The 18,613-nt window shown below is 40.6% G+C and overlaps 2 protein-coding genes across 3 annotated transcripts in view; one reads left to right on the top strand and one right to left on the bottom strand.

Moving 5' to 3' along the window:
- Nucleotides 1-7,897, bottom strand: part of rsrc1 (arginine/serine-rich coiled-coil 1) — a 216,914-nt gene extending 209,017 nt beyond the window's left edge. Inside the window, exons 1-3 of the mRNA XM_046314104.1 lie at nucleotides 7,782-7,897; nucleotides 6,716-6,905; nucleotides 1,017-1,139 (exon numbers count right to left, since the gene is read on the bottom strand). Of these exons, the coding sequence (XP_046170060.1) occupies nucleotides 1,017-1,139; nucleotides 6,716-6,891 (299 nt within the window). The 5' untranslated portion in view covers nucleotides 6,892-6,905; nucleotides 7,782-7,897. The remainder of the gene's footprint in view (nucleotides 1-1,016; nucleotides 1,140-6,715; nucleotides 6,906-7,781) is intronic.
- Nucleotides 7,898-11,168: 3,271 nt separating this feature from the next.
- On the top strand, nucleotides 11,169-18,336 carry LOC124006056 (short stature homeobox protein 2-like). Of its 2 annotated transcripts, none has more exons than XM_046315722.1 (5): nucleotides 11,169-11,684; nucleotides 13,039-13,247; nucleotides 15,571-15,628; nucleotides 16,160-16,248; nucleotides 16,782-18,336. In XM_046315722.1, exons 1-5 carry the CDS (start codon nucleotides 11,438-11,440, stop codon nucleotides 17,073-17,075), a joined length of 897 nt encoding a protein of 298 aa, XP_046171678.1. In that variant the 5' UTR covers nucleotides 11,169-11,437; the 3' UTR covers nucleotides 17,076-18,336. The 2 variants fall into 2 exon arrangements, with proteins under 2 accessions (XP_046171678.1, XP_046171677.1); XM_046315721.1 differs by having other exon boundaries at nucleotides 16,139-16,248.
- Nucleotides 18,337-18,613: the final 277 nt, after the last annotated feature.

The raw sequence follows: 18,613 nt of genomic DNA, 5'->3' as shown, positions 1-18,613 counted from the left end.
TTCCCATAGCAATACAAAAAGAAAATAAGGTGCCTTGTGCGCATAAAACATATTTTTAAAAAGCCTTTTCTTATAGTGCTAACAGATTTAAACAGTCAGTCAGTCAGTCAACACATGATAATGATGATAATAATATTTCAATAAACCATGAATGGATAATTATGTTTTAATTGCATTAATTAATTAAAGCAGGTTTCCCCTATTTTCTTGTGTTCCCCAAAGAGGGGCGGGGAAGCAAACAAAATGTGTCTGACCTCCTGGGTCTGTGTGTGAGCCTGTACTTCATTAACACAAACCAAAATAAAAAAGGTGTTTGTGTTGTGTGTGTGTGTGTGTGTGTGTGTGTGTGTGTGTGTGTGTGTGTGTGTGTGTGTGTGTGTGTGTGTGTGTGTGTGTGTGTGTGTGTGTGTGTGTGTGTGTGTGTGTGTGTGTGTGTGTGTGTGTGTGTGTGTGTGTGTGTGTGTGTGTGTGTGTGTGTGTGTGTGTGTGTGTGTGTGTGTGTGTGTGATTAGCTGTCACAGTAGTACAGAGTGGCTCAGAGAGTCTCTTTCAATGACAGTCTGCCACGTTATAATGGCCTTCGCCACAACAGCAAACAAACCACACTGAGCTGCTGCTGCCTGCTTGGCACGCACGCACGCACGCACGCACGCACACACCAAGTCCCTACAAATGTTTTTTTTGTTGTTTGAATATGTTTTGCTGTAAACTGAACTGCAAGCAAAATGGCAACATTCAGTTTGTGGTTGCTGGAACCAATCATGATCAAATGTCATTACATTGTGAAATTCAGCCAAAAATCAGGGACAAGCACAGGGTATGGGTACGGTGAAGAGAGTATAGTGTGGCGTGTGTGTGTGCATGCATGTGGTAGTCAGACACCTATTGAAAGCCAGCACCTTCTACTGTCCATCCTCATACCCACAAAACTATAGTAGTGCCACTGTACTCTCTTGAGCCCTTCTCTCCCCCCACCCAGCCCCCACCCATCCCTACTACCTCAGTCCCCATCATACCTGCGGGTGCGGCTGCGTGACCTACGGGAGCGGTTGGTCCTGCCTCGGTCTCTATCTCCACTACGACTCCTCCTCCTGCGAGACGAGCCGTGGGACGAGCTGCTGCTGGACCGCCGCCTGCGTCTGACACACACAGATACACACACACACACACACACACACACAGAGGATAATTCCAGTCATTGATTAACCCGCGCTAGAATGACTCACTGTGCTGGTCTGAGTTTAGCAGCTCAAACTCATCTTCTTCTTAACCACATATTAACCACTCGCTCACCCCCTCGCACCCTCTCCCGTGTTTCCACTCCAAGCAGTATATTCTCTCTTATTCTCTGTGTTCTTACCCGCCTTTCACAACACGTTAAGACTGAGCAACAGAGAAAACATGTCTCCCAGTCCCATCTTATACATAAAATAATTTATATATCCCTCAAAATAATAATTTAGTCTGTTGTTAATTTCGGTAATCGAATAATTCCCTCATTACTTTCCATAATTAGCCCCCTAGAAGTGCCGGTGGTTGTTCATCAAATCTATCAAATACTTTTGTTGTGAGTGAAAGAGCGCGCGAGAGAGAGCGCTGTATTAGTATCTGCCGGGGTTGGATGGATCGCAGAAGCGGGTTGGTTCAGGAAGAAGGCTTCCATCGTGGCCTTGACTCAAGCACTTCACACATGGGTTCAGCATAAGAAACGTGCAGGACAAGACATGTTATTTGAACTTGCGGTATACACACACACACACACAGGCGTGTGACGATAATGTTAAGAAAACACGGCTGGTTCGCTCAAAGCGAAAGCTGCCACTAAGGCACATGAGAGGGAGGCTGCCTGTGTACACCGACATGATGGAAGCCATCCAAGTGAATAGTGGGAGCAGGTTTGACATGTGCACTAACACTGACTGTGTGTTCGATGTCAACTCAATGGGTTGTGTGGGGGAGCTCTTTAATGCCTGGTGAACAGCTAGTGAACACGTGCTGCTCTTCACTGGAGACTTCAGTTAACGATTATCTTTCCACGTGTAGTGTGCATTCCAATCGGCACCATATTCCCTATATAGTGCACTACTTTTGACCAGGGCCCATAGGCAGATGTAGCCTCATACATAAAGGCCCAACTTGTATCTATTTTCAACCCAATGTCCATTCATTGGCCATGTCCAAATCCTTGATTTGTCAGAAGCATTTCCTAGGCAGCTAATGAATGGCTGACTGAGTAGGAAGACTGAAGGCTAAGAGGTTAAACGGCTACAACCAGCCCCATCTCACACCGCCCAGCCGGCCCCAGACCAGCGAGCCATTCTCTCAAGAACACCAATGATTTCCCATCTCGCGTAATGGACCCTGACCAAAGTGCATAAGTAATGACCATCAACCGGCCTGGTCTAAACAACTGCAGAGGGAGTGTCGAGCGTGTGCGCGTGTGTAGGAGACTGTCCAGTATCCTCTGTTAAAGAGACCCTCAGCGACATCATCAGCAGTCATTTACTCACAGACACTTTCTCTCACACACAACCTGGACAAACACATTTAAAAACATTAAAAAGCCTGTGGGTCTAAATGATGGCAGTAACATCAACTACTAACTACTGGTAATTACATTTATTCATTGTAATAGCCTATGTCCAACACATGTAAAGTGTTGGTCCCATGTTTCATGAGCTGAAATAATCACTAATCTGGCTTTTAAGTCAGGCTATAAAAATTTGCTTTTTTGTTAAAATTTAACTAGAACCATGCATAGTGCACTAATTCACTAATAATGACTAACTTCTTGTAGCAGGCATTAGGCTATAGAAAATTAACACAGATGAACAATCTCTCAAGCACACGTGCTTGTAATTATCCTTATATAATTATCCTTATATAATTATGTTTCATGCTTATTGCATATGTATAATACACAGACTAGACAGTTAGTATAACTGGTTAAAATGCTACGAGTGGTACGTGGCACCCCAATGCCGCGCGCGACAAACTGAGCATTTATTTTCCAGAATCCAGAATAATACACTCATTTTAGTAGTGACTTCTCTGCGCGCAATCTGAGTAGTTGTGACATAAAAGGGGTATCGTTAAGTTAACTTCTCTATTACAGTAAAATAATGTTGGACCAAACCTCAAATAGCGAGTTGAAACCTCTTTTCAGAGAGGAAGATGTGACCTCTCAACTTTGTTGGCATGAGAGGGCAGGGGGAGGGGCTTGGTGTGTAAACCATAGAGGAAGAGGTAAAGCGCTAAAAACCTGTCCAAAATAAGGCCAATGCGTTTCTAAGAGCTCATTTTGGACCTAAGCTTGTCGCCTGCCTTTGAGACAACGACTCCCATTGTTAGGGTGGAGACATGAGCATCTCGTCATTATATACAGAGCTCTGGTGTAAATGGGAAGGTGCACACAGCACAGAGAAGCGAAGCGAAAGACAAGACCAAAAATACAACAGGAGAACAAGCTGTCAAGAAAACAACAAAAAAACATGAATTCTTGCAATAAAGGCACTTGGAATAAAATATAATTAACTTGATACATCACCCAGCCCTACGTCCAACCGGCCTAACAAACGCAGACCACGTAACCGACTTCAGTGGGCAAACGCTCACCTTCGATGGTCACTGGCAAGCTGGAGAAGTGTGCTCATCACGGATGAATCCCGGTTTCAACTGTACCAGGCAGATGTGGACGAGCGGTTTGCTGATGTCAAAGTTGTGAACAGAGTGCCCCATGGTGACGGTGGGGTTATGGTATGGGCAGGCATAAGCTACGGACACCGAACAGAATTGCATTTTATCAATGACAATTTGAATGCAGAGAGACAACGTGACGAGAGCCCCATTGTCGTGCCACTCATCCACACTATCACCTCATGTTTCAGCATGATAATACACGGCCCCATGTCGCAAGGATCTGTAATCAATTCCTGAAAGGCTGAAAATGTCCCTGTTCTTCCATGGCCTGCATAATCACCAGACTTGTCAACCATTGAGCATGTTTGGGATGCTCTGGATCAACGTGTACAACAGCGTGTCCCAGTTCCCTCCAATATCCAGCAACTTCGCACAGCCATTGAAGAGGAGTGGGACAACATCCCACAGGCCACAATCAACAGTAACTCAGTAAAATCTTTGAAAATGTTGCATTTATATTTTTGTTCAGTGGAATAACCATATTATCAAGTTAAAACATCAAGTTCTTCGCTCTGATCCTATGTTGTGACGGCCATATCATTATTATCAGAGTATCAGTTGGTCATCTAACCTCTGTTCCAGACAATCTTTAGGAGAATCTCAATTGGTTTTGCTTGACTTCTCCCTCTCCTCAGTCCTCGTCTGCTTTTGAAAAAGGTCAAAGGTAATCGAGGAGCGGAGCCGAGGAGAGGAAACAAATGCGCTTGTATGAAATGAGACTCCTTCTCCTCTCGCAAATCATCAGGCAAATTATGTTTACAGGGGTAGAATCCCAAAATAAATGTGTACAGTGATAACTAATTTAGCCAGTTGTGCAAGTAATTTAAGAGATAAACGGATAAGTATTGTTTTTAAATGTGTGCATGCTTTTATCCTTTGAGACAACAGCTGATTCAAAGGGGGTGTGGCTGATTTTAAAACACTTCCCGCTAGCTGCCAGGAGCATACTCTTGTGCATCCTCTGCTAAAGTAGGTAATCGAGGAGGTGAGCATACTCCTCTGTTCTCCTACTAATGAATTTACAATCTTCTTGACCACTCAACCACTTATCGGTTTCAAGGTCACGGAGGAGAGTAGCACAGAGGAGTTGCAGCGAGGACAGACTTTTTCCCAATGAGTATCTCCCACTAGCAAACCACTGTGGGTACTTATCCGTTTATCTATAAAAATGACTTGCTCAACTGGTTGACCACACGAATAGCCTATTACGTACAGTATCTGGCAAACCAAACCAAATGTTGTTTAGGGCCAAATTTGGCCCGCGAATTCCACTTTGGGCAGCCCTGCTTAAATATAAAAAATTTAAAAAAGTGATGGAAGACAGTGTAAGTACCATGATGAATGAAGTAGTATAGGGTGCCCACCCACTCTGCCCAGAGTTGGTGGAAAAGAGCATTGGTGATGAAATTTCACTTCCTTATGTTATAAAATATATTTTATCAAGACAAATATGATTATTCATGTTCTGAATTGTTCCGTGGGGTCTTTAAGAAATCATTAACATTATATCCAAAAAGTCCAATTTCATAACCTAAAACATCCAATAATAAGCCCCAAGCTCTCTTGACATAGCGGTGCAATTTTTTGTGGTAGTCGTCTTCAAAGTTGTTTCCAAGGGTCGCAATTGTTTTTGTAGCATGACATGACCTGAATTAAACGTACAAGGCTTTAAAAAATAAAAAGCTTTGTATACGCTTTGTGCTCTGTTGACAAGGCATAAAATTGATTTTTATTTTTTTATCAGCCAAAATATTTGTTTTGCCACTAACATTATACCAACAAAACACTACAAAAAAAATTATGAGCATGGTTTGTGATGTTTCTAAAACAATAAATGTATTACTAGTAAGACATAACGTGGTATATTGTTTAATTTCATTTTTTGTGACCTGAGCCTTTTAACCAAAATATCACAGATGAGACAAAAAATGTCACCTTCCCCTTTAAGGGCGGGAGATTAACATGGTAACGCGACTCGAGTCGTGTTTCTGCCTGTGAGATTGAGTTTGACTAGTAGAAGCATTGTCTTTTCTTCCCTAGCAGTTGAAACTCAAACATAGAACAATTTAGCTTGTGAACAAAACAATGTAAATTACCAACAAACACAGCCCCTAGCCAAGCAAGTGTTGAAGCGCGAGGTGCAATAGGCTATGTAGGGTTCGTAGTTCTTTAACTGTCTGATTCATTTACCAGCTATGAAACAAAACGGCAGAAATACTTTGAAAACAGCTAATGTTGTATGTACTTTGCTATAAGTATAATCATACTTGACTATTTTTATTCACAAATGCGAGTGAAATGCTTGCACTGTGGAGCACTGACCACCCACCAAGGCCAAAATCAAATTTTAGGGCCTGTCCGTTGTCATTTCACAGAGATACTTCTTTCATATTAATTCAAAATGAATACAAGAGTATCCTAAAATATGAAAATACTACATGTATCAAAATCGATATCAATCTTCCCTCTATTGTTTTTTTGTCCTGCAGATTTACCCATTGGTCAAAATATGTGTTTTTGATTGGACACCCTTAGTAAGTAGTTCTATAAAGTAGTATTATCCTATTCAATTAAAACTGTCTTTCAAGAGTGGTGGCTGATTTTTGAAAATATATATTTTAAAGGCACAAGTTTCACTGACAGATTTAGGATAGCTATCTATGTAGATAGAGGAGAGGGATACAGGATACAAAATGAGAGGCGGGACGGGGATCCAACCGTCGCCTCCATAGGCATATGTGGTCTGCGACGGTGGGACTACTACTAGACCAGCCCCCGTTACAGCTTTACACATCCAGTTTGCTCCTTCATTCATGCACCTCTGTTAAATGGCGAGGTAGCGACAGTATACCTGTTCCTCTAGTGTTGCACACAGTACACCTACCACGCATGTCTGTCCTTTCTGTCTGTCCTTTCTGATGTTGTGATGTAGGTCTGCGTCCTCCTATATTTGCCAGTGAAGTAGTTCTCTCATCTACCGATCTCTGTAAATTGGAGTATTTCTATATAGACCTACCTCCTGTCTCTCTCTCTGGAGCGACTCCGCGAGCGGCTGCGTCTGCTGGACCTCTTGCTGCGGCTGGTCACCCGGCTGCCAGAGGAGCTGGAGGAAGAGGAGCGCCTTCTGTGCTTCTCCTTCTTCTTCCTCCTGCTACGGCTATCCTCCTCGCTGTCAGAGGTGTGGCGACCCATTATCCCTCACTAAACTGGGTTGGAGGAGAGAAAGCATAAGAGGACGTCTTATTTAATCAAACACTCATTTATTGATTGCTCAGATGAAACAGTAGGCCTACATCTAGCCGATTAAACTTTACTCCACGATTATTATTTTTTAAACGACTGATTTCAGCACCCAGGGAATAGCCTGCAATTACACACGACATTGTTATGTGTAATTGCAGGCTATTTTTTGGGTGCTGAAATCAGTTGTTTTCAGAGTGCGCTCCAGTCCGCCAACACTAGTCGCCTCTCAACTCCATCTTACATCGTTGAGTTAAATCAGCCAGCTTAAATCCTGCAATGCGTAGCTATACCGTGGCTAGTGGCTTCATTGTTTAATGTCCCCCCTTCCATCCTCCAAGACTGACATGTACTGGATAAATAACCGTTATATTCTGAATATACATGAGCAGTCAGTATGCCAAAGAGCTACTATAGCTAGCTAACTTCCCCAACTCGGTTCCACCTGCCTAGTAAGAGAGCGTGGACAGAATGTAAACAATTAACAGACATTATCATAGAGCTTAACTTGCGACAGTTGACTAGCATAATGGCTAGCTTCCCATTCTAAAATAATTGTTCAAATAGCTATCGCGTATGCCTGTGTTAAAAAATATACTGTGAAGTTTTAATTTGCAGGTTATAGCATGCAGACAGAATGTGCACTTTCAGGACTGCTGGCATGCTAGCTAACGTGTTAGCTTTCGTTTGCAGCTAAACACAGCTGACTCTATTCTAGGCATTTTTGTGTTACGCACGCCCTTCTGATCGGTAAATCGCTACAACGTTATTACCAGCGTCGACGTATTTCAAACATTACTTATACAGTGGCTGTAAATTGGGGGGGGAACAACAATTCATACCAGGTATCTTGCTACAAATGTCTCTTCTTCTTCTTCTTCTTCTTCTTCTTCTTCTTCTTCCTCCTTTTTCTTCTTCTTCAGTGGTGTTTATCCGCGGTTGGCATCCAACGTTATGGTGCATTACTGCCATCTACTGTACTGGAATGTGGGCCATAGACAGGGAGAATTTAATCCTACCTGCCAGCCCTGTTGCTCTTAAAAAGTATATATTTGAGACTGTATCTAATGACGTTTTACTCTATATAGTCTTTAAACTAATTTCCTGTATCCCCTTCTCCCTCACACTAGATATCAGCCTCTCTTTTTCCGTCTGTTACTGCCCACAATGTAGCAATACATGCTACTCTGTTTCCTGGCAATAATGACACACTCCTGTTGGATACTTTACGATCACATTTGAGGTCTTATTCAACTGGCTGTCTCCCACCCTCAATCTTGAACAAATAAATATCCCCCTTAATTTGAAAAGCACTTGAAATACACCACCATGCACTGCTCAAAAGACTACTCTAGTAGACCAAGAGCACATCGATTGGAGAACGTTCGGATGAAACATGCAGTCAAGAGAATCTACAACAGAGCTATCGTTCGTGTATATCTCAATCAATGATCTATAGGCTACTGTAGAGATCCTACTCTTGTCATATTTTGCCAATTATGTATAGCCTACATTTCGTGAAGTTGCATAAGTTGTTTTTACAATATATAGTATATAGCCTAGGCAATGGGGGAAAAAGTAGGCTAAAGTTGTAGGCCTATACTAAAACGTGCATTTTTTATTTTAGGTTATTATGAGTGAACAATCAACTGTGAATGCTGAATAATATCCTAATTGGTTATTATTACAAATCTTACTGCTCGTGTAATTTGAGAAAAACATGTTGAATTGTAGACCTATTAGGTCTGCAATCAATATTACATTTTTACATTTAGCCTACATTTTAGTCAATTAGCAGTCGCTCGTATCCAGGTATTCTTACATTCGTAAGATGCATTCATCTGAAAATAGCTAGGTGGGACAAACACATATCACAGTACGGTCACGTTTAGCCTCTCACATACCAGTATAAGTTATATTTAGGCCTATTTCAAAAGAACATCGCCTAATCAAATTTCGCGTAACTTGACGCATTAGCACCTGAAGTTCATTATAGGGCAGATAGGCTACATACAGGCTACATACATTGTCTTTATTTATGGTTAAGATTGTCGCATTGCATGAAAATAGTAGGATATGAAAGTCATGTCAATGATGTCAGACGTTTCCAAGTTTCGTCTTTTAGCCTACTTTTAATAAAGGACTCTTCCCAAATAGACTACCTCTCAAATAAATGAGTGAAAGATAGCATTTAGGGTTGCTCGAAGAACAACATTCGTTTGTGCACCCCATGCATTTGCTCACATTAGACCTACGTTGAATTAATAATAATTCGTAGGTTTATGAATGATTTATGCCTAACATGTATTGTGCTGTAATGAATTGAATAGGAATGTTGCTCTTTGGTCCATAGGTTTTCTCTTTACGCGCAACACACATACACACACACACACACACATACACACACACACATAAACGTACGCACAAGGCACACACATACCCATACATACCCACACAAAAATAGCCTACAATTGTTTTGGGTTGATTATCCATTTAGGCCTATTGGAGTGAATGCAAGTTATATAGCATATCAACTGCTAAAATACAGTAGGCCTAGTCTAAATAAATGTCCGATAGCCTATAGTTTTTTTGTCTCTCGGTTTTCCTATGTTAAAACTTTACCTCTGAGATGTTTCAGTGGTAGCTTACCTATGCGGAATGCTAACTTGTTATTAACTTTATGGAAATTGTGTTCTATTAGTAGCCTAACCTTCAAGACATCCCACGTTGAAATGGATCGAACATGTTTATCTTCGCAATTTATAGAACTTAAACTACTAAAATGTGTAGGTATTTGTACTTATTTTGATATAAATAGCATGTTGCAGATTAACTTGAATTCTCTAGCCTAATAGCAGCCTATATTTTCTGCTGCTTTCAGAGGACACAGAAAAATAATGAATGCCTAAGGTTCAAGAGCGGAGACATCATGAATTTTTAATAAGGGGAATTGTTCGAGCCTGTGTGTGGAAATAGTATTTTATATAGATGATCAATAAATGAGCTTAATGTTGCATCAAATGTACAAGTGATAGCCTATCATACCGCTGTATCCCATCCCATTCCGGCTTATGTTTTTGCCTTTTTCAGTTCACTTAATTGCTTTGTCCCCACGGCATCCAGTAACCTTCACCATAAGTGAACCATTGTTTATTTATTTTGCAAATATGCAATCATTTCAATAGGCAGTCAACTTAAGAAACCATAATTAACACGCCCAATGGCAACGCATCACATGAAACGCTTTAATTAAACGTTTAGTTGCTGTTTAACATTCTAATGGAGTGAGAAAGTCTATCGAGATTTGATATTAACCAATAAAGATAGTTTCCCTAATGACTTCAGATTCAAACATAGCCTATAATTGCTGTTTTGAAAAGTAAATACATTCTCTAATAAATTATGACAAAAATGTGAGATCAGTTTTGGCATTTCAGTTGTCATTTTAAGGCATTTGAAGAAACAACTATTGATCATAATTATTTGGCCATCATTAGCCTAAATGAAAAACAGGTTAGCAAAAACAAAATAAGAGACGAATAGTTAATATCTTCCAAATCAAGGAATACTATTATTATATATTATTATTATTATTATTGTTGTTGTTATTATTATTATTATTGTGATTATTATTTATCTGATAGCTCCTTATCAAATTGTTTTTCTTATCATGACAAATTACGCACACAAAATGACTAACAACTAACATACACAAACTATCAACATGCTGCACAGTTTATCTGTTCTTGCTTCAACTATGTGTTTAGTCGCTCTTATTCGAGTACATACAGAACAAACATATCGTTGCATGTTAGTCAAGGTGTGTGTCTGGCTATGGTGAGCCTCCACCATCAGCCTCCCAGTTGGTCCTCTCTTTACCTTTCTCTCTCCGTATCACTGTCAGTGTCTTTTTTTCCCCCAGATCGCAGAGATTTGGAGGAAGCTCCGTTATGAGCTCCCCGAACAAGCTTGTCATTTTCAGTTTTAGCCACACCCCTGCAGAGATCCTGCCCATCTCCCTGGTGTACTAACTCAGAACAATAGCAACGAATCCACGCTTAATTAAATTAATGAGTCCTTCTTGTCAATCTTGGATTAATGGCCAATAGCAACCTCGTAAGAATGATGTGAAATCTGAAGGGCTGCTAATGTGTTTTTCGAGGCTGTCGGTATATGGCGAAGGGAAGGGGGCTCATCCAGGCATCCTGAGGGGAGGTAATTTGCACGGATCAAGGGGCAGGCGTTACAAAGTATAAATACTGTGACTTCAATAGCTGATCACCAGCAGGTTGGAACTCCGCAGCAAGAAGACATTTGGCCGAGATCTTATACATTTAGCTGCAGCACGAGATACAGAGTTGGCAACAACACCACCTTGCATTTAGGTCGACTAAAATAAACACTCTTGATGTCTTAAGCTGTGGTGCAACTGAGAGAGAGCGCGAGAAAACGAGAGAAAGCGTGAGAGAACAAGACGGGGAGATTTCTTGGAGCAGTGATGGAAGAACTTACCGCATTTGTGTCGAAGTCTTTTGATCAGAAAGTGAAGGAAAAGAAGGAGGTGATCACGTACCGGGAGGTCCTGGAGGCCGGATCCGCGCGTGCCAGGGAGGGTCTCGCCAACGAACCGAATCGCGAGGAAATGAACGATATCGCTCGGGTAGACGCGCGATCGCCAGGCAGGGAACCGGACATGCTGGGACCAGAGAGGACCAGGGATGTGGGAAGCCCGAAACCGATCGATGGTAAACTAGCCTAATGCTTTGCGTTCATACGGTTTTCTTATGTGATTTACTCAAATATAACTGCTTTGAGGTTATACAAAGTTAAATGTTCTTGAATTATACTTTAGGAATATCCCGTGTGCTAAAACAATAATAACTTTGACAAACATGTCGCGTGCCTAGTCAAAGAAAATAAGCATGCATGTTTTTGTGTATATCGCTTAGAAAAAAAGGGTATACGTTTATAGGCCTACGTGCTTGGTTTATCATTCTTTTGTATTTGGAATGTTTCCCAATTACCGGTTTGGCTTCAAATGACTGGGTGACACTAAAAGTAAGCTCAAGTTTATAGCCTGGTTGTTGTCATGAGGTGTAGTCACTGTGTAATGCAATGTTGTGTGTAATATCAGGCCCATGATTGAATTAGGTAGGCCTATCCGGTTAAGTGCTTTTCTGTTTGAAGATAAATGGTATAGCATGCTTTTAAAAGATCAACGCATTTATTTTGGAATTGACTAATTATCATGGCTGGTCACTGTGTAACCCACTCTGACGCTCGATGCAATTTCAGTAGCAAGAAGAAAGGTGTTGTAGAGATACTCATCAACCGCATAAAGACAAAAAGGCTGGAGAAAAAAAATATGGCTATTTAAATGATCCAATAGCACCAAAATCAACAGGCCTAGCAGAAATGATTCATATTAATCTGTGTATATGTCTTTTCAATAATAATTTCATTTGATTATGTAATAAGTAATGATACATTCTAATAATAATCATACTTTTTTTAAATAGAGTATTAATAACTCAAGATGTTGCTTTAAAGCATGCAGAATCTTTCGCTATATCATATTGATCACTAATTTCATTAGCCTAAAAAAAAACAAATAGCCTAATTGTTCCATTAGCTGGGATGGGAATCTTTTACATCTTCAAACGTTAATCACAGTCGTTTCACTTTATACAACCGTGGAGAGTTGCATTGGGCAGATAAAATGAGATGAACCCCACACTTGCATACCTGGTAGGCCTAAATCATATCCTAGTGGTTACAATACCATTGTAGTGACATCATGAAAATATCAACCGAGCTGCTGGACCTATATCCAATATAGGACACAGGAAAACCCTAACTATGATGAGCGATCGGACGTACAGTAGTGGGCACCTTTATGCATATTTATAAGGAATTAATCATTGAAGACCATTCTGTAGGACCACGAAACATTCGAAGCTGATATTTGTGTAATGCTTGGGAGGATGGATCCACATGTTCGCTTTAGGAATTTCGTTGTGTGATGCCTCCTCCTCTACCCTTGTATAGCTGAGGCCTTTTTCCTCACCCTCATTCATTTGCTGCTACCCCTCTCTGTAGGTACCACGCACATGAAAGAGAGAAAAGAGGACACAAAGCAAATGGAGGACGAGGCACAGACTAAAATCAAGCAGAGGAGAAGTCGGACTAACTTTACACTGGAGCAATTGAACGAGCTAGAGCGGCTATTCGATGAGACTCATTACCCTGATGCCTTCATGCGCGAAGAGCTGAGCCAGCGGTTAGGGCTGTCCGAGGCTCGAGTACAAGTAAGGGGCTCTCTATCTTATTTTCGTTTTTACTCTGTGTGTAAAGATATAGTTTGTTGCTCATATTAGGAATATTTTACAAAAGCGAACCCGATGATGTTATGCATGCTGGCTAGAGAGGAACAGTTGTCCCCATGTTCTCGACTATACTTTTAAGCACAGAGGGAAACCATGTATCAACTACAGGTCTCTAGAGAATGGGGTTTATTGACATGCTTCTTGTGGCTTGAAGTTATTTGGGATTACATTGTTTGGGGGCATAGCACCATTCTAAAATGTGATACTATAAGCAATTCAGCAACATTTGATCATGGATGTAGTATTAGCCTGGCAAAAAAAACTCACATTTAAATGGTTAAATTGGTGTAATTTCATTTTCTGAAAATGCTGTGCGTGTGCGTGTGCGTGTGCGTGTGTGTGTGTGTGTGTGTGTGAGAGAGAGAGAGAGAGAGAGAGAGAGAGAGAGAGAGAGAGAGAGAGAGAGAGAGAGAGAGAGAGAGAGAGAAGTAAGAAAGAAAGAAAGAAAGAAAGAAAGAAAGAAAGATAGATGTTGTTCCATTAAAAAATATATATAATAAAGCTATACATAATCTCAATTAGGGCCTAGAATCTTTTCAAATAGATAGGCCTATTCTGCGCTCCATATTATGCCACGTTTTAGATGACAGTTTTGTTAAAACTATTATTATACGATTATTTTGATTAAGAAACGCTTTTTAAAATCAGCTATTCAAATTCCTGAAGAAAACAAACACAATATTTGTCTTCGCTTTATTTGTAGCCTATATGTTGCTCGCACGAGATACATCTGTCTTTTATTTTTTCCACCGGGAAAGACCATCTGTACTACTGAAACCCAATAAGCCGTTTTGGAGAGGGGGGGCTTCAATCTCTGTGTAACGGGAGAAGAGCGACTGAGCCGGGCAATGACAATGAACATAGACATCGGTTCTGATTTGATTTATCAAACCCCATAATATCTTATTTCAGCCTCTTTCATCCCTTATGCCTTGGCCCAGGGAGACAACGGAGCGAGTATTTATTCACTGAATATGTCGGTTCTTTCTAAAATATCATAAAACGAGCCCAAAAGACCCCCCTTCCCCCAAAAAAGTTAAAGCAAGCGCTTTTTGCAACGTCTCCCGGCGAGAGTTGGAATTTTACCAAGGCGTATTGTGTCACAAGCAAGGCGAGTGCAAGGAGCACAGCTCGAGGATTTACATAAATTATGTATTATTTTCCTCCCAAATCAAGATCTGCCGCTCTTTCTATTTTCAGTACATGATGTAAACGACCATGCGATTTATGAGGCCCTTTTCTAGCCACGGTTGCATGCAGGGATGAAAGGACAATTTCCTGCACAAAGGACAATTTATTTTTGTTTAAGAAAAGTAGTAACATATTTACTCACTTCATGGTGGGCTTCTTGCCTCTGTTTTCATTCTACGACCATAACATAAAGATTTATAATAAAACCAATAAGACACGAGATGTATGTTATGTTGCTGTGTTGACGCGGCTACGTGGTCAAAATGTGAGGTTGGAGCGTAATATATATTGATAGACGTATCAATATAATTTCTATTCTATCCATAATGAAAAAGGAGAATTGATCAACTGTGTTGTGGGATAATTTATCCACAGCTTTGTAGGGGATTCAAAGTAGATTATCATAGTAATGAGACGCCTTATCTCCGTTCTAAGATAGCCTACTACTCGGGGAATTATGCTTTTCATGAACAGAAATAAAATAAAGGAGCTATCCTCAAAAAGAGCTTTGTGTAGGGCGTGTTATGGCAGTAATTAAACGAAACTGTAAAGCATGTAAATGCTTCAGTAACATAGATTTTCCTGCAGATTAAGGTAATTAATTTCACCAGCTATTAACGAGAGTGAGCCTTTCTCAGATCGCGTTGCTCAGATGTCCAAAGCCGTAATCACATGCTGCTATCCGATATCAGAGAAGCAATTCGGTTCTTCTGGGACGCTAATCTATAGAAAGATGAAACCGGTGCTGAGAAGGTAAATTATTTCGGTCCAATATAGCCTGCAAATGTCGAACAAGCGTGTTTACACCGCTATAATATGATAATAATGTCCCCCCCCCCCATCTCGTTGTGGTCTACTTTCTTACGTTGTATTTAGCTTGCCCCCATGTTGTAAATGTAATAATTAAAATCTGGTGTTAAGCGCCTCTGCATTAATATTTCAGGGCTCCTGTGGGATATTGTTTTTCTGCGGTTGTAGTCATTTTGAGCGGAATTACACATGCCCTCACAAGCAGCTGCCAATCACGGTCACTAATTAATTTCTCTCCCCGCAGGTTTGGTTTCAGAACCGGAGGGCCAAATGCAGAAAGCAGGAGAATCAGTTACACAAAGGTGCGTTTCTATTATTTGTCCACCTGCAATATCCTATTTTAGGCGTGATGATAATACGCGTTTACATTTGGAGAGGGATACAAGAACATGTATGAAAACCATAAGCGTGCCTACAAATTGAAATGCATCAAATGCACAACAACGACTATAGGCCAGGGCTTTCCAACCCGGTTCCTGGAGAGCTACGGTTCTGTAGGTTTTCACTGCAACCCTAATCTAGCGCACCTGATTATACTAATTAACTGGTTGATAAACTGCATCAGGTCAATTGCAACTGGGGTTGGCTCGAAAACCTACAGGACGGTAAGCTCTCCAGGAATAGGGTTGGAGAGCCCTGCTATAGGCTATATATGCAAAACATCTAGATGGAGTTTTCATGGCAGTAGGCTCCCTGCATCTTTATCCTGTTGTGCTATTTTAACTCCATTATTTTGTATAATGGAATTATTCGTTGTTTTCAGAGTATAAATATTTGCCTCAATTATAATATGGAGACTATTTCCCTTACAGATGTCCTATCTTTTCTTCCAGGAGTTCTCATTGGAGCCGCGAGTCAGTTTGAAGGTTGTCGCGTAGCGCCATATGTCAACGTGGGGGCCTTGCGGATGCCATTCCAACAGGCAAGTTACTTTGAAGCATACAGTCTTTGACTAAATCCCCAGACTGCTGTCTTGGCACAGGCCTTTTCCAAGTGGAATGGACAACATCAGTGTTCTAATGATAGGGGGTTACAAAAATCGTATTCAGGTAATCTTATAAGGCCTTTAAGGCTTGTTATCAGACCCTCGAGTGAATACCCATTGTAGCCAATGCCACAAAACATGTTGATAGAAAACCCCCGGTTGTAAGGGATTTTTAAATGGTGTTCTCAAATGGTGGTAGGTTTGATTCAATGGATATAGTGTACTATATATGGGCTTGCATTAAACATGTTCTCCCTTAACCTACAGACGGGTTGGATTCAATTCCATCTAAATTCCAGCAGAAAAGGACTTGAAATATGAATTTAAAATTCCCTTTTCATATTCATATTATTGGATGTAATGTACATGGAATTGGACCCGACGAATACTTGATGAAATGAATACAAGACAGCATTCCACAAGTTAGCTAATGTGTTTCTCCCCTCTCTTCCCCTTCCGTGCGTCCGTAGGATAGTCATTGCAACGTGCCGCCCTTCTCCTTTCAGGTCCAGGCGCAACTGCAGTTGGACAGCGCGGTGGCCCACGCGCACCATCACCTGCACTCTCACCTGGCAGCGCACGCTCCTTACATGATGTTTCCGGGCCCGCCATTTGGTTTGCCCTTGGCTACGCTCGCGGCTGAATCCGCCTCTGCTGCCTCGGTTGTGGCCGCAGCTGCAGCCGCCAAAAACACCAACAAAAACTCCAGTATTGCAGATCTGAGACTCAAGGCCAAAAAACACGCTGCAGCTCTGGGACTGTGACTAGGCGTGCAACAAGGCGTCTATGGCGTCTAAAATTCCTACATTATTATTGACTGAGAGTAATCGACAAGGCAGAGCGACTTTTAAAAAAGGCTTACAAAGTGAAAGCAAGGACATATTTATGTTTTTTTTCAAATGAAGGACATCATGTATAACTATAGAAATAGGCTATTTATGAGATTAAACAAAGATAACAGACTGTGAAATCGATAATAATTGTGGATCTCAACGAAAAGGGCGGGAGATGATGTAGGCTACATTTTCACAATGCAACGTGGGAACTGCACCAACGTGAAACAAGGGTGTTGTCAACGAGCAAGATTGCCAAGAGGAACGATGCCGCTGGGACGTTCGATTTTTTTGTGTGTAACAAGTCGAACTATTCTGCGTTGTTTTTCGTTATTAGGCTATATTATTATTTCATTTTGAAACTATAGAGGCTGGCCTCGCTATATTTAAAAAAAAATATCTGTAAAGGAAACAGCAGATGTTCGTGAACGGATAGAGAGACAAAAAAATACCCTTATGTGACAGTTTTTTTCTGTTCTTCTTCTTGTCCAAATGAAAACTCCTCTGCAGTGTTGCATGAATGTCTTTCCTCACAGATGACGTAATTTGAGTCGGTTCCATTTCACTCTCGTGGCTCTCCCTCCATGGACAGCAGACATACAGACACTGAGGAACTACCGAAGCTCTCACTTGAATGTCACAGTATTTGGACCTCATGGCTTCTAGCCATGCATATGTGTGGAATTCAAACATTTGCCACAAATGTTCCATTATTTTGTAAATGGTGAACTTCAGTTAATCTATGAAGTTTGTATCCAATGCAATGAATGAATTTGCGAGTGATTCGACCTACTGAATGGGCAATATAATGTCACTTTTTAAGAACAACAAATATTTGGACAATAATTGCATTAGGCTATATGTGAGACGGTACGGGTCATATGTAAAATATGTTAATACACAAGAAACATGCATTATTTTTTTGTTGTTATTTTGTGGCTTATGAATGCATTGTGAGAGCATTCATGTTTTCTATTTTACTTTCCTTCCGTGTGTAAAAATAATGTGCATTCTGTAGGCTATGTAATGTTGATTTTTTTTATAACAGTGAAAGTGAACGTAGCCTACCTGAGGCACGGATTTCTAAAAATATAGAAATTCTTTAACTTTTTTCATCACTTATGTGAAACGTGAACTCACCTAAACAAAATGTTTTCGGTTCATAGAATAAATCAACTGAAGTTTCTTTTTATGATAGCCTCTGTTTACATTCCTTTTTTCATTACATTTTTTTCTCTAGTGTGGGGTGTAGCCTAGTTTCGATGGATACATTTTTTTACATTAATTTCAGATTGTTATTGCTGTATGATTATTCCATATTATTTTTACACTAAGGGTATTATTACAATTTTGAATAATAGGCTAAGATGTATTATTATTATTAAGCCTATTACTTATACTACTTCTGCTACTACAATCGATTGTATTCAGGTCATAAGCCTAGCCTATACAGACTTTTATGGGAGGCT

Source organism: Oncorhynchus gorbuscha, linkage group LG19 (genome assembly GCF_021184085.1).
Source record: "Oncorhynchus gorbuscha isolate QuinsamMale2020 ecotype Even-year linkage group LG19, OgorEven_v1.0, whole genome shotgun sequence".
NCBI classification, from domain to species: Eukaryota; Metazoa; Chordata; class Actinopteri; order Salmoniformes; family Salmonidae; genus Oncorhynchus; species Oncorhynchus gorbuscha.
Note: the sequence above shows the minus strand (reverse complement) of the source record. Positions and strands in the feature narration are given on the sequence as shown.